General features: G+C 56.2%; 2 protein-coding genes across 5 annotated transcripts in view; both read right to left on the reverse strand.

Moving 5' to 3' along the window:
• Positions 1-7366, reverse strand: part of PBK (PDZ binding kinase) — an 11023-nt gene extending 3657 nt beyond the window's left edge. Inside the window, exons 1-6 of the mRNA XM_068936696.1 lie at positions 7257-7366; positions 5920-5989; positions 5304-5394; positions 4426-4568; positions 2708-2877; positions 1089-1218 (exon numbers count right to left, since the gene is read on the reverse strand). Of these exons, the coding sequence (XP_068792797.1) occupies positions 1089-1218; positions 2708-2877; positions 4426-4568; positions 5304-5394; positions 5920-5968 (583 nt within the window). The 5' untranslated portion in view covers positions 5969-5989; positions 7257-7366. The remainder of the gene's footprint in view (positions 1-1088; positions 1219-2707; positions 2878-4425; positions 4569-5303; positions 5395-5919; positions 5990-7256) is intronic.
• Positions 7367-9444: 2078 nt separating this feature from the next.
• SCARA5 (scavenger receptor class A member 5) overlaps positions 9445-14501 on the reverse strand; it is a 36524-nt gene continuing 31467 nt past the window's right edge. For 2 of the 4 annotated variants that reach the window (XM_068936697.1, XM_068936700.1), the window contains exons 8-9: positions 11014-11208; positions 9445-9969 (exon numbers count right to left, since the gene is read on the reverse strand). In XM_068936697.1, the coding sequence (XP_068792798.1) occupies positions 9833-9969; positions 11014-11208 (332 nt within the window). In that variant the 3' untranslated portion in view covers positions 9445-9832. The remainder of the gene's footprint in view (positions 9970-11013; positions 11209-14501) is intronic. The other 2 variants (XM_068936699.1, XM_068936698.1) reach the window with 1 other exon arrangement.

Here is a 14501-nt window from a genome sequence, read left to right on the forward strand (position 1 = left end):
TCAGACAGACTCTCCGGAACATAAGGACATTTCCCCCTCACTTTCCTTAACAAATTACTGAGCTTTCAGTAATCTCAGCAGTTCAAGAAACTACTTTCCTGCAGTGCTGATCTTCAAAAACCCCGCCTGTAAGGAGAAGCGAATGCTGAAATCCCTGAACGCTTCATACGGATCAGGACCTAGTATCCTTTCCGTGGTTGGGTGGATGTTGTCTCCTTAAGACCTTGAGGGGGCAACGCCAAAAATCAGGCTGAAGTGAGAGGACTTCTTCCTGTTTAATCAGCCCAGAAATTGATGCTTTAACCACACTCCTCTTTGAGAGATTACTCTGGGGCGTTGCCTCTAGCTCTCTCGCTCCTTATAAAAGGGAACAGCTACTAATAAAAATGTAATAGAGCAGCTTTATAAATTATGAGGCTGTTGCAGGCCCAAGCACTGTGGAAAGCAGCATAAAAGAGAGTTCTTGTAATTAACCCAAACACATTCCTGCTGTTCACAGCCAAGCCACGACGCCATTAGACATCTGCTTCTCATTTACATGAAGTCTTTATAATGTTTGCATTTGGCTCATGCTTCCTTCCAACACTGTGAGAAAGATTCATTTACTTAACTCTCTGGCAAGAGCATCTGCTCAACAGCGGCCAGCAGGGCCTGATCCAGCGTTCCTTGTGCAATGGCACTCCTGCCGACGGGAGGGAAAGCGTGAGCGTGGAGGAGCGCAGGGCTGAGCTGATGGACAGCCCTTTGCGCTGGAGATGGTCCTGCCTCCCTGCTAGAGGCAGTGAGGCAGGAAGAACGAGCGCAGCCGGATGCCCTCAGGCTCAGAAGGTAACCGCATCCTGGCACGCCGGCGCCAGTCCCCGCTCTTGAGACAGACACCACCAGTGTGGGGAATCGGAGCTGGACCAAGGGGCCTTGTTCCAAAGAGCCCCTTCACCCACACGCAGTGAAAACAGCACAAACGAGACCGCTGGCCGGTCCTTTCCTCCAAGGCATCAGGAACATCAGCGTTCAGATGCTCTCCGCTCCCGGAGCCAAATGCTGAAAACCACTAAACCCTCAGGTCCCTTCCTCACAGTCCAACCTACCAGTCATGTTTTCATCCAGGGGCAGGGACACTCCCACATCACAGATCTTTATGGCTTCGAAGTCACCTTTAACCACCACATTTGAAGACTTGATATCTCCGTGGAGCAGTTTCTTATCATTGTGAAGATACTAAGAGGCAGAGAGAGGCAGTTAACATCTGCTTACAGACTGAGCTACAAAGCGGCAGGAGGAAACATCAGATGTAGACAGCCAAGCATCAACTTCTTAATATTTAACATACTCAGCCTTAAAACCTCAAGGTTTACGTTTAACTGTAACATGTACAAAACAATACCTAACAGCCACAGAAACGTCCGAGACAAGCAAGCAAATCTGGGGAGCTTGGGAGGTTTATAGCAGCTGACACTTCCCCCCCAAGCATTTTACATTACTATTATTAACAACAGAGCTTCAACCTACACGGACAGGTTGCTCCAGTCAGCCCAGTTTTCAACGCTTACGGCTACCTTTTAGTAAAAGGCTGCCTGAAGTGCCTCATACCAGCTCTAGTACAGCAGCAAATATTTGAGAGGGAATAGGAAGAGAGGGCATCAGCCAACAGTCAAGCACACATCAGTTTTTATCACAAGGGCTCGGAGCCGCCTCTCCTCGGCGGCAATAAACTCACTGCCACGGCTCAGGAAACCTGTGCTTTGCTTTGACTGCTAGCATAGCCTGGGAGAGGGCTAGCAGTAGGGCTCTAGGCTGTGCTGTGATTTAGACCAAGTATTGCTGCTTACAGCAGCGAAAGTCACCATTTTCCCCTTTATCCCTACAGTAACGAGGCAGGTCACGACAAAAACATCCTACGCGGCGGCTGCTGCAGGTCAGTGAGAGAGGAGGCACACAAGCGGCACCAGCCGGCAGCCGCAGGCATCGTCTAACCATTTTCACTGCCAAGACCGGGTTCCTGCGACTGACTGCCTGGCACAGAAATAAAGATGGAGTTTGGTCAGGGTGCGTGGTGGCCTCTACTAGCTTTCCACAGTGTCCCAGTCCTGTATCTCACAGCACCGTAAGGAGCTGAGATGAGGAAGCTTCTCTCCTCTCGCTCTCTCCTTAGAGCCACTCCAGCTCCCTGCTTTTGCTCTTCGGTAGCTGGAAGGAGCCTCTCCTGCCTCTCAGTCTCTCCCTGCTTATCCAAGGAGGGAAGCAAAAGGCTAACACATGTCACTGCCTTCTCTCTATTCCCTCCTCAGCTCTCCTGGCCAGACTCTCCGACCACCCACGACCTGTGGTGCTGCCAGACTTCTTCCAACAGGGATCTGGCAGCCCACCTCCTCCTGGGCGAGCCAGCAGGCAGCCCTAGGGGAGGGCAGCAGTAAGTCAGCACGACATTAGTGACAACTCTGTCTCATCAATTTTTATATTACTTCGGTCATTAGCTTTGGGGCTCAGATTGGCTGGTTTTCACCTTAGCTTGTACAACTACCAGGCAGCCCTGGTCCACCTGACCAAGTCAATTTTTGAAAAGCCACCGAGGCATTGCAGCATCTGCTCTCCATCTGCTGACACGAGTGCCATGCCCGGCCTTCTCACACACGGAATTCATTTATTTTTCCAGTGTCACCAGTGTATACGATTCCAGAATGAACAGCTAAGGTTATATTAAACATACCTTCAGCCCCCTTGCCATGCTCAAGGCAACTTTGAAAATTGTAGCAGCAGGGAAAGGGCCCAAATGTTCTGAATTTCTTTCTTCAATTAAGTCATTGAGAGATTTTTCTCCTCCGTACTCCATGGCAAGACACATGCTTCCATCATGGGCCTCGGTAAATGCACGGTAACCTTCGGACAAAGACTGTATTTGTTAGAGAGCTGGCGCAGGCATCAGCAGGAAAAGGCACTTCCTCATACTCGCACGCCCGATTTGACAAAGGAGTCTCACCGCTTCACAAGGCGTTGTTAATTATGGCAATCTGCAAACGAGGAAACACTAAAACCCATCACAGAAGGCGCTGCAGTCACTCGGTGGGAATTTTGAGACCGTGGCTGATGGCTCAGCAAGCCCAAGGCACCCTCAGGCCTGAGCAGCGCAGAGCCCAGAAACGCTATGCGACTTTAACATCTCTTGAGCCAAACCGTTTGGGGCTGTTACCCAGGTGCTCTCCAGGCAGCTGCAGCTGGCAACCCCAAATAAATAAGAGAACAAAATTCACATCACAGGGAATCTGGATGGTGGCATGACTCTGGCCAGTTTTACGCGGCAGCTCCCCGGACAGGTGAAGCCATAGGAACGTCGATGGAGCCCCGCGCCCCGGCAGCAGGGACACAAGCCACAGACCTTGTGGAGATAAGCCCTCCCACAGCAAGGGAGCTCCCTCCGCCAGGAGCTCCCACAGACACCCCTTTTTTGCTTTCCAGGTCAGCTTTGTACCCCGTGACAGAGGAAGGGAGGCCCAGGCAGGTTTACCCCGACCTGCTCAGGACAGAGAACCAGGACAAAAGAGGGAGGAGTGCGGAAGGGCAGCAGAGGGGCTGACCTGCTCTTTAAGGGGCAGAAGATCCCTAGGACTAGCTTTTCCAGTAAAAGAGATAAGGAGCCAGATAAGTGAGACAAAGGCCTGGGGGATATTTGGGAGAGCTAAGCCTCTTATCGTACAGGCACAGTTTCACAAGGTAAGAGTGATGTGCACATGGACTGTCATTTAATCATTTTTCCTCCATGTTTTATTCCTGCCCTTAAACACTGCTTTTCAGGTGGAGGTATAAATGGGAAAGTCTTGCATAACAGTACAGCAAAAGCCTTATCCTGTAAATGATCTACAGCATATTTTACAAAAGGCAATGAAAAAAAATGTTTGCTATGTGAGAGGTCAAAACTCTCTTTGCTATTAAATTCCTGACACTCTGTTTTAAGAGCATAAACAAAGTTCCCTGGGAGTACACAGCATTTCTAGTAAAAGTGACAGCACTGAGATATTTTAAAGTGCAAACAAAGAGGAAGTCAGAGAGTTGCTGTTCTGACTGGCAGGAGAGGTTTTATAGATTACAGCAGCAATTAAAACACGGACTAGAGCAGCATCTCAAGCTATTTCTACTACTGAGAGCCGAGAGCTTGGCAGTCAGAGCCTAGACTTTCACACTAGACACTCACAACCTGTAACAAAGGTAAGTTGGTTACTTAAGTAGTTGGGCAGCCAGCTTAGTTTAATAAGCTGCGCTGGGTGTGACGAAGGTGCACGCAGCCCAGCAGCCCGGCTCCAAAGCGTAAGAACAGGGCAAGCACGCAGCGACGGTCCCCTGCGCACGCTCGTGTCACACCAGCTGGCTCCAGAGCCAGCTCCAACCGCTTTATTTGCTATTTACGTGACATGTGCTGTGTTGGAAACTTACCCACAATGTTTGGGTGCTGGAGGTTTTTCAAGATCTTGGCTTCTTCATGCAGTCTCTTCTGATAGATGTTTTGCTGGGTCTTATTGCATTTGGGATTAATTTTCTTCACAGCCCACGGGGAATGAGATGAACCTTTGGGAGATCTGCATGGGAAAATCCCCCACATCTCGATCAGGGAGCGCTGAACTGCTCCGTTTGCAAGTGTCAGAGTTAAAGCTTTCAAAGGTCACTGAAGAAACTGTTCCCCAAGGGCTGAGAGTATCTGTCTTTCAGAGTGTGGGGTGCATGATTCGTGGAGTCAAAAAAAAAAAAACCCCAACAACCTCCTAAGATTAGAGAAACTATATTCTGCCAATGTATACAGACTGTATAGGTGCATAGTAATGCATTGCATTATATATAATTATATATATAATACAGTACTTCAGCAAAGTGAACACTTTCAAATGCTTTAGGAAAAGGAGATTTGCATCCTTTTTCAGTGGAGAACCTGAGGCACAGAAGGAAGCAGCTTGCTCGACAGGCTAAAGCAGAGCCAGGAACTGTCCCCAAACACCTGAATTCCAGTCCAGGGAAACACTGACGGGGGTTATCGCCAAAGCAGCTCTAAAATGATGAGCCCTTTTCCAGCACTGACACCTCCAGCCCTGCTTTGGTGTACGTGAACAGGCGAACTGGGAACCCTGCGCCCCTTCCTCGACTCTGTGCCCAATTGCAGCCTGCAGGTCAGTTGAGCCAGTGGCTTCTTCTTCTTTTTTTTTTTTTTTTTTTTAAAAACTCAGAACTGAATCGCTTTCCAACCCATGACATCTTTTCCTCCTGGAGTAGTGTAAGTCCTGTTCCTGAGCATCACATCATGTTTGTGCTCTCACGCTTACCTTTTCATCAAGTAGACGTTCACCCCAGTGCCGTATCCAAGCTTTTGCATAAAGGGAGAGGCTGGAATAGTGACAGAAGCTGCCCCTACGTCTTAAAAAAAAGGGAAAAAAATAAAACCAACCCCATAAATGCCCACACAAGCAGAAGAAATAGCAAGCAGCAGCACCTTCACACCCTGTAGCTAGGAGCTGATGCTCTTATTACAAATCACGTCTGTAACCACACCATGCTCACTTTGCCCTGTGCAGAATGATTCCCGATTTTTAGAAAAGCTCCTTTCAAAACTTCCTTCCCCACCTCGACAGCTCACGGAAGGGAAGTCAAATGCAGACCCTGCCAAGACATCGCCTCACCGCCCTCGCTAGGTGGCCTCACCCAGATCAAATCTTCCTGAAGTGTTGCGCGATGTTTGATTTTCAAGCCTGATCTCAGATCCAGCTTGTTTGTTAGTCTGGGGGGTAGACAGGAGCAAACACCCATAGAACCGGCTCAGCGCTGGCCAGTTTAACCCCCCTGGCCACCGCCGCAGCGAAGCACGGGGCCCAAGAAAACGCTCGAGAAGATCAGCAAAACCTACCTGGCGACAGGCAGAGCTCGCATCTGAACGCGACTTACCAGGTTTCTCCTTGTTCTTCAGGTTATTCTGAGACTTGAAGGCTTCCATGGCTGCAAACCGTCCCGACCTCTACGGCAGAGAGGAGCAGAGAATTGTTACACTCAAGACACCCCCAAAACCCTCCCCGGGTGCAGAACACAGGGCAAACTGCAGCGCTTCCGTACTATATGCAGAGCTGTTAGCTGCTATAGGGGAAGGTTAGGCATTTGGGGCTGAGCTTAAGGGCCAAGTCCTGGCGCTGCACCACAGAGCAGTGTTTTAGCTGCTAGAGGAAGCTGTTCACGATGCCCGGGGAGCTTGGACGGCACCAGGCAGGCGCCGCTCTGCAGGGAGGGGAAGCTCTCTTTGGTGCGTCGCCTTGCTGCGAAACACCCAGCCCGTTCCAGGCGGAGAATTCGGCCCTGAGCCGCAGAGGGAGCGTCAGGGACACCGCGATGGTGGGTTCGGAGCGACGCAAAAGCTGCCTGCTCCAGCTCAGCAACGCCCAAGGGCCTGGGCGGGGGGTGTCTCCTGGGGGTCCCTAAACCCGGGTGGGGGGGTGTAGTGGAGCATCAGGGTCCCAAGGCCTTGGGGAAGGGGGTCCAGGGGGGGCCTGCCTAGAGGGAGGTCGGAGGCGATGGGCCCCCCCCGGAGGTCGGGGCCCCCGCTGAGGGGGGGGGCGAGGGTGACGAGGCCCCCCCGGACGCTGGGGCCCCCACTGAGTTGGGGGGGATTGGGGGCGGCGAAGCTCCCCCCGGAGGTCGGGACCACCGCTGGGAGGAGGGGGTCAGGGGGCGGCGAGGCCCCTCCCAGACGCCGGGGCCCCCACTGAGTTGGGGGGGGTCAGGGGGCGGCGAGGCCCCCCCCCGGACACCGGGGCCCCCACTGAGTTGGGGGGGGTCAGGGGGCGGCGAGGCCCCCCCCCGGACACCGGGGCCCCCACTGAGTTGGGGGGGGTCAGGGGGCGGCGAGGCCCCCCCCCGGACACCGGGGCCCCCACTGAGTTGGGGGGGGTCAGGGGGCGGCGAGGCCCCCCCCCGGACACCGGGGCCCCCACTGAGTTGGGGGGGGTCAGGGGGCGGCGAGGCCCCCCCCCGGACACCGGGGCCCCCACTGAGTTGGGGGGGGTCAGGGGGCGGCGAGGCCCCCCCCGGACGCCGGGGCCCCCACTGAGTTGGGGGGGGGGGTCGGGGGCGGCGAGGCCCCCCCCGGACGCCGGGGCCCCCACTGAGTTGGGGGGGGGGTCGGGGGCGGCGAGGCCCCCCCCGGACGCCGGGGCCCCCGCTCTGGGGCGGTTGGGGGCGGCGAGACCCCCCCCCCCCTCCCCGGACGCCTGGGCCCCTCCCGCGACCGTTACCTGCCGACGCCGCCGTTCAAACGAAGGCGCGCGCGCACGGAACCCCGCCCCCCTCCGGCTACGGCGGCCACCGGGCGACAAAAGAGCGCGAAAGGCGAGTCGGCGGCGGAAAGGGGTGGGCGGGACAGGGCTGGGAGGTGGGGAGGGGGCGCGGGGGGCGGGGCTTACTGGGAGGGGTGGGGCTTAGGGCGGGGCAAAGCCCCCAGCGGTAGCGGGGGGGAGGGTTCCCCAAACCCGTAGGAGGGGTCTGGGGGGCACCAGGATCCCCCAACCCTTGGGGAGGTCTGGGGGGGACATCGGGGTCCCCAAGACTTTGGGGGGGGTCTCTGAGGATTCCTCAAACTCAGGGGGCCATATGGGGGGTATAAGAGTCCCCAAACCCATGAGGATATATAGGGGGTCATGGGGGTCCCCCAAGCCTTGGGAGGGATCGAGGTCCCCAAATTCTTGGGAGGCGGTATAGGAGGGCCATCGGGGTCCCCAAGGCCTTGAGGGGGGGTCTCTTGGGGTTCCCCAAACCTATAGGGGAGCATATGGAGGTGCATCAGGGTGCCCTAACCCATAGGGGAGTGTAGGAGGGGCACTGGGGCCCCAAGCGTCCTTTTGGAGCATCTCTTAGGGGTCCCCAAACCAATGAGGGGGTATAGCATAGGCATTGAGGTCCCCAAACCGATAGGGAGGGGTCTGGAGGATATCAAGGTCCCCAAACCCTTAAAGGAGTATAGGGGGGCATGAGGGTCCCAAGATCTTGGGGGGAGTCTCTTAGGGGTCCCCAAACCCATAGGGGAGCATGGGAAGCATCAGGGTCCCAAAACCCATAGAGGGCAATGGGGGGGGGGGCTTTGGGGTCCCCATACCCATAAGAAAGTATGGGGAGCATGGGGGTCCCCAAGACTTTGGAGGGAGGGGTCTCTTGCAGTTCCCCAAACCCATAGCGGGGCATATGGTGGGCATCGGGGTCCCCAAACCCATAGGGAGTGTAGGGGAGGCATCAGGGCCCCAAGGCCTTGGAGGGGTCTCTTGGGGATCCTCAAACTCAGGGAGAGGTCTGGGGGGCATTGGGGTCCCCAAACCCATAGGGGGGTACAGGGGGGCATCAGGGCCCCAAGGCCTTGGGGGGGGTCTCTTGGGGGTCCCCAAAGCCATGGGGGGTGTAGGGGGGCATCAGGGCCCCAAGGCCTTGGGGGGGGTCTCTTGGGGGTCCCCAAACCCATAGGGAGTATGGGGAAGGACACTGGCATCCCCAAGACTTTGGAGGTGTCTTGGGGTTCCCCAAACCCATGGCGGGGGCGCGTGGGGGGCATCGGGGTCCCCAAACCCATGGGGAGCATGGCGCTCTCTAGATTTCGGGTATCGCCGGCGCTGCTGTTTGCATTGACCTGACCGCCTCCCAATTCGGGTTTCCGTAGAGACCAAACACACATACCCGAAAGCAGATTTAAGGGCAGGATCTGCCCCTCGGAGACTGTAACGGGGGCTTAATCACCCATCGCAGCGTTAACCCATCGCGAGAAACGCCCGCCCGCTGGCTGCTGTCAGGAAACACCCGGAGACGTTCTTCCCTTTTCAGGCGAGGTTGGGATTGATTTCAACATCGCCGGCTTCCCAGCGGGACGGAAAATCCCGTGGTTTCGCCCAGTTCTGCGGCGGACCTCGTGGAGCGTCTCCAGAGCGTCTCCCTGCCGCGGCCGGTCCGTTTTGCCCTCCCCTAACGCCGACCCGGGGCTCCGGACCCCGAAACCTCAGCCCGCGGGAGAGCTGACCTGGAGCCTTGGGATGCCTCTAGCAACCGAGACCGTCCCCAGCTCCTCCGCTCCGCTCAGCCCCTTCCGCCCGCCCCGTCCCAGCTGCCTGCTGGAGAAGCCCCCAGAGCACCATCCCCTGGAGACAACGGGCGAGAAGACAAAGCTGGAGAGATGCTGGAGCTGCAGGAGCTCCGAGAAGGAGCTGCTGCCTCCACGTGTCCCTCTCGTTCCTCCCCTCGTCGTGCGGGCAGCCAGGCCCTGGGGACGGGGTGACGATCCTCCGTCCCCCCATCCCGGGTGGGCTTGGGTCCCCGGCCCGCGGGGGCTTCCCGCGCGGGGGCTCTCGCCGGCTGCTTTCTCCAGGTTTGCAGCATTTGCGGATTTTTCAGCTCAACCCTTCCAGCCATTCCCCGACTCACGTATCAGACAGTTAAAACTGAGTTAGAAATCAGGATAAACCCGCGGCGCGGGCCCGAGGACTCGCCGCGATCCCCGGCCGCGGAGCCGCCACGGGCGTGCAGGAGCGCGGCACGAAACGATCCTAAAAAGGTATTTATTTCTCTAATAAAACATTTGAAGAAGCGTAGGCGGGAGCGGTTGGCCAAGTCGGGCCGGGCCGGGCGATACGGAGACGGCGGGTCCATCCGTCCGTCCGCCTGCTCCGGCGGCGCCTCGGCTTTGGGTGAGGAAGAGGCCGGGCTGGCCCGATGCTGGGGAGGAAGGCAAAGCCGTGCGGGAGGCGAGCGGGGCGAAGCCGCGTTCCCACGCCCCGCGTTCCCACGCTGCGTTCCCGCGGCGCCGGTCCCTCCGCGGGCGCCCGGCCGCCCCAGCTCACGGCGTGATGCACTTGACGCTGGCGTCTTCGGCGTGGCCGCAGTTCGTCTTGCCCCAGCTGGAGAAGCTGCAGTGCAGGAGGCTCTCCTCCGTGCCCTTGCAGGAGACGTCGTCCATCCAGATCCTGCCCGTGCCTGGAAAACAGGGGCTCCGTGAGCTCCGAGGTCGGCTTTTCCCGCGGCATCGCTCGCCCCGGCCACCCCTGCCGCGGGCAGGCCAAGGTAGCTGCTGTCAATAAACTCAGCCGGCCCGGGAGATCCTTTTGGAAAGTCTCCACCACCTCCACCCTCTCCTACCGCTTTCAGGATCTGGGGGATCCCCGTGTGCCGTGGCGAGAGGAGCAGCCGTGGGAATCGAGGACCCTTCCTTGGACGAGGAGGAGGATTTCGTTCGACACGGAGCTTTTCCCCGGCGCTTCGGGGGAGCTAGGCGTTACCCGAGCACAGCCCCAAAAGCAGTGGCGTGGCCGCATCCGGCACGGCCCCAAACCTTTGCAGAAGGGCTTGCGAGAAAATATCAGCTTGGGAGAGCCGGCGGCGGACGGTCTCTTGCCAAGGTGGAGGAAGACGAGATCTCCCACCTACTCCCACCTCCCCAGGGCTGTGATCTCTAGGATGCAATTAGCATCGTCTAATTAGCTCTGAGCAACCCCGAGCTCTCATCCGCGTGCTGAGGCGGCCGCTGAGCTGGGAAGTGCCAGCTCCCAACCCTCGGATCTGGCCTCTGGCAAGGGGAAATATCCATGTCCTCAAACACAGGATTCGTCATCACCTTGGCAACTCCAAGCAATTGGAACAAAAGGCAACTAAAACACTTAAAAAACCTACCCAGAACGAGAGCTAGCCTGAACAGAAACGCCGCAACCAAATAGTTGGGGGGGGCGAGGGCCATCGTTCCACCTGCCAAAGCAGGCGCTGACATTCCCGCTCTGTTTTTAAAGGGTTTTTATTATTGTTCTAAAGAGAAAATGGATATCGAGAGTTGTGTCCAGCTGAAAAACCAAAGCTTTTGTTCAAGAAAGTCCCGGGGCCTGAAAGCCGTGCCTGGCTCGGCTGCCGTCCCACCTCCTGGCTGTCCCCTCTCCCAGCAGGACTTTCCAGCCTCTGTCCTCCTCGCAGGGGAAATGCTGGATGCCACCGGGCTCGTTCGGGGAGGGCCCTGGTTTATTTTCTCCTTACCTTGGCCGAACCTCGCCATGCGGTACACCTCCTCGGCCCCGCGGAAGCCCAGCATGCGGCACACCACGTCGCCGTCCTTCTTGTCCCAGCCGTCGTCGCACACCGTGCCCCAGCGGCGGTCGTAGAAGACTTCCACCCGGCCCTCGTGGGGGCCGGAGCCGTTCACCAGCCGGATCATCCCCTCCTCTGCAGCTGCTGCGAGGAAGAGAGACGTCAGAGGGGGCAGGACGGGGACACCGGCTCCCCCGTACCCACCTCCGGCCACCCCTGTGTCTCCCCACGGTGCCCGCGCCTGGCACCATCACTTGGAGAGCCAAGCGGGCTTTTGGTGCACCCTCCACTGGGTGCACCCTCCACTGAAGGCCACTGGCCTCCGTTTGCTGAGTTTGTCCTCCGTGTAGGCAATGCCGCTGACCCCAAATCCAGCCCCCCTACCCCTGCTGGCGTACACGGTTGCAGTATGGAGCAGGAGTCAACCCCGAAGCCAGCGGAACGAGCCCAAGGGCAGAAGTTCAGGCGTGAAAAGAGGAAGGAGGTCCGAGAAACCGTGGAGGAGGAGTAAGACGGTAGCAAAGCCAGAGTGCAAAAAGTTTCCAGAGAGGATTAGGAGACAGGATTTCAGGTGATGGAGAGGACTAAGCTCAGCCTGGCTCTTCCTGGTGCATATTCCCAACCAGCCTGGAGACCTCGGAGCCCTGCACCAAGTCCACCTTGCTGAGGTGGACCCTGACTTCATGTTCGAGGGAACATTGTGGAGAGAAGGAGAAGCTCGAGTTGGTCACAGATACCAAACCTGGGGGAGCACATGCTCCTCTTCGTCATGCTCTCTGCTCTCCCACCCCCGCAAATCCCTTTTCTCTTGCTTTTTCTTCCTCCTCCTCCTCATCACCGCTGGTGCCACGTCGGATTGCACACAGTCTTCCTTCTCCATTGGCCAGGGAGAAGCACAGGGCAGTTGTGATTTATTTGACAGGGGAAGGACTGAAAAGCTCAACAGCAAAATCAAACCACAATTGTTCTTCCTCCATGCCCAGCCAAAGTCTCCTTCTGGGCTGAGAAAACAAATTGAAGTGAACATCCCACAAATCCCATTATTTGGGATTATACACGGGATGGATTTGAACGGAGAAAATAGTTTTCAGGCAGATGGACAGGCTCTGTGACTCATCGAGTGCTGGGACTGCATTTGAGGATGGAATTTGGGTTCCCCAGAAACAAGGCTATATTACAGCTGGTTGAAGATTTTTATTTAAGGAAATTTTCTCAAAGCCAAAGGTTTTTTTTTTTTTTTCCTATCAAAACACACATTCCCATTGGAAATGCTCAATGACATTACTTTTCAAATGCTAAGATGAATGGGTTTTGGATTGCTGCATGAAATATTTCCAGTAAGACCAAGGTCTCTAGCTTGACTGCCATAAATATTCCAACTTTTGCTTCTTGAGCCAGAGTCAGAGAGTTCCCCAGGTAGAGAGAGCTGGTCGGGGACTCGCGCTCCACTTCCACTGTTTCACCAAAATTGCTGCAAATGCGGCTGGCAGGGCCCTCAGCGAGGCACCAACACCAGATCCCTGCCCAACCTCCAGCTCCATCTCCACCACTGCTCATAACCACCCCTTGCCCGTGAGGAGGATCACAGGAAAGTCTTTCCTTAAATCTAAACTAAGCCTCCCCTCGCTGGCTTGTAAGTCTATTCCTTTCTTTTTAATTCTAGCTGAAGCCTCGCAGCACAGGCAAACAGCAGCAACAACTTCTCGTGCCCTGTGATTTTGCTGGTACATGGACCATGGCAGTCTTGCAGATGATGAAGTGAAAAGACCTTGATGCCAAGAGATGAGCGTTGCCGAGGGAGCTGAAAAGACTTGGGTGAAATTTGACACTTGTTCAACATGCACGCTAGCCAAGACTTCTCCTTCATGCTAGGAGGGCAAAGGAGATGTGTTGCACAGGGTCCTGGGTAACGTGCTCTAGGTGACCCTGCTTGAGCAGGGCGGGTGGACTAGATGACCTCCAGAGGAACCCTTCCAGCCTCAACCGTTCTGTGATTCTGTAATTCTGTGTTTGGCTCAGATTTGTTTAAGTAACTTGGCCAACCAAGCCAGAGATTGTGAAGTTGAGTAGCAGCCTAAACACCTGCCTTTCGATGGCAAAGTTAGCTGAGTCCCAGCCTATGACACATTTTCCGGGCTGGAGCAGAGGAACACAGGTGGGCGTTGCAGAGTCCAGGGCAGCGTTTGGTACTGCCAGCAACTTGGTGCTACCAGCTGGCTGGGACCTGCGCAAAATTTTCAGTCTCTGGGTATACAACCCTTCCCTGGCTCACTCTGAGTTGGAGCAAGGCCACCTCTTCCCATGACCTCCTGAAAGCACAGGCCCTGCTTGGCTTCAGCGTACGCTGGTCTCTCACTTCCAGGACCTGCTCAAGAATGGATCTGGAAACCCTGAACATGTTTTTCTGGATCTGGCCAGAGCATCAGGTTCACAGAGGAGCCAGGAAACATTTCATGTTGTCTCTAAATTGTCTTGTTGATATTTTGCACAACCCCGTGTCTTGGGGCTGGCTGAGCTGTTAAGGAGAGGCTCGTTTGGGATGCTGCAGTGGTCCAATGGGTCAGAGGGCTTTCTACTGGTGTGACATTTCCCAAGCAATGGAGCCATAAATTATGCAAGTCATCTCAGACGAGTCCTGGTAAAAAACTTGTTTGCAGTCTGAGATGGGACATTTCCTCCCTGCCCTTGCGCAGCTTTGCTGAGCCACGCTGAACAGCTGCCTTGGATCGCCCCAGAGATGGTGTCATCTGAGGGCTGGATGGAGTGACTCTTCTCGGCTGAACACGTGCATCGCAACTGCGGCCGCTGCTTCGAGCTGCCAAGTGAACTGCTGCTGCCAACCCAAGCTTGTGCCTGATTCAATACTGATGTCGCCTGCTGGCAAGCTGGTCCAAACGCCCTGCTCCAAACGAGCAAGCCAACCCCCTCGAGCAAGGAGAGAGGGATTCTGCCAGAGAAACCCAGGATCTGAATGTTTCTGGCCCTTCTCTTTGCCCCGAGACAGTGAGCCACACAACGCAACCTTCCCGGCTCCGCAGGGATGCCCCAGGTGTTCGGTGTTCCCTGCCCACGTCCTCATCACAGTCATGCTTGGTGGGAGCTCCAGGTCCAGCAAGAAGGCGAAGCCACCTCAAGATGCCTTAGGGCCACAGCCCTTTCTGCTCTCCAGGCACTGGGAAACGCAGCTGCTCTGGGACCTCTTGTGGGGGTCTTTGCTGCTGACAGTCCAAGGCCTTCTCTCTACCTCCAAACCAAACCAGTTCCTCATCACGACATCCTCATTTCCTCCTCCTCCTCTGACTTCGTCCACAGCCTCGACCCTGCCCTCTTATCTGGGCATTTACAAAGAGCAGCCCAGTCCCCTCCCAGCCTTTTTGCTTCTCGAATCAAGCTATGCTTTTCCGACCTCCCTTTGCACAGTTTCCAGCTTGTACCGG

The sequence above is a fragment of the Struthio camelus genome, chromosome 3, assembly GCF_040807025.1.
Source record: "Struthio camelus isolate bStrCam1 chromosome 3, bStrCam1.hap1, whole genome shotgun sequence".
In the NCBI taxonomy this organism is placed as follows: Eukaryota; Metazoa; Chordata; class Aves; order Struthioniformes; family Struthionidae; genus Struthio; species Struthio camelus.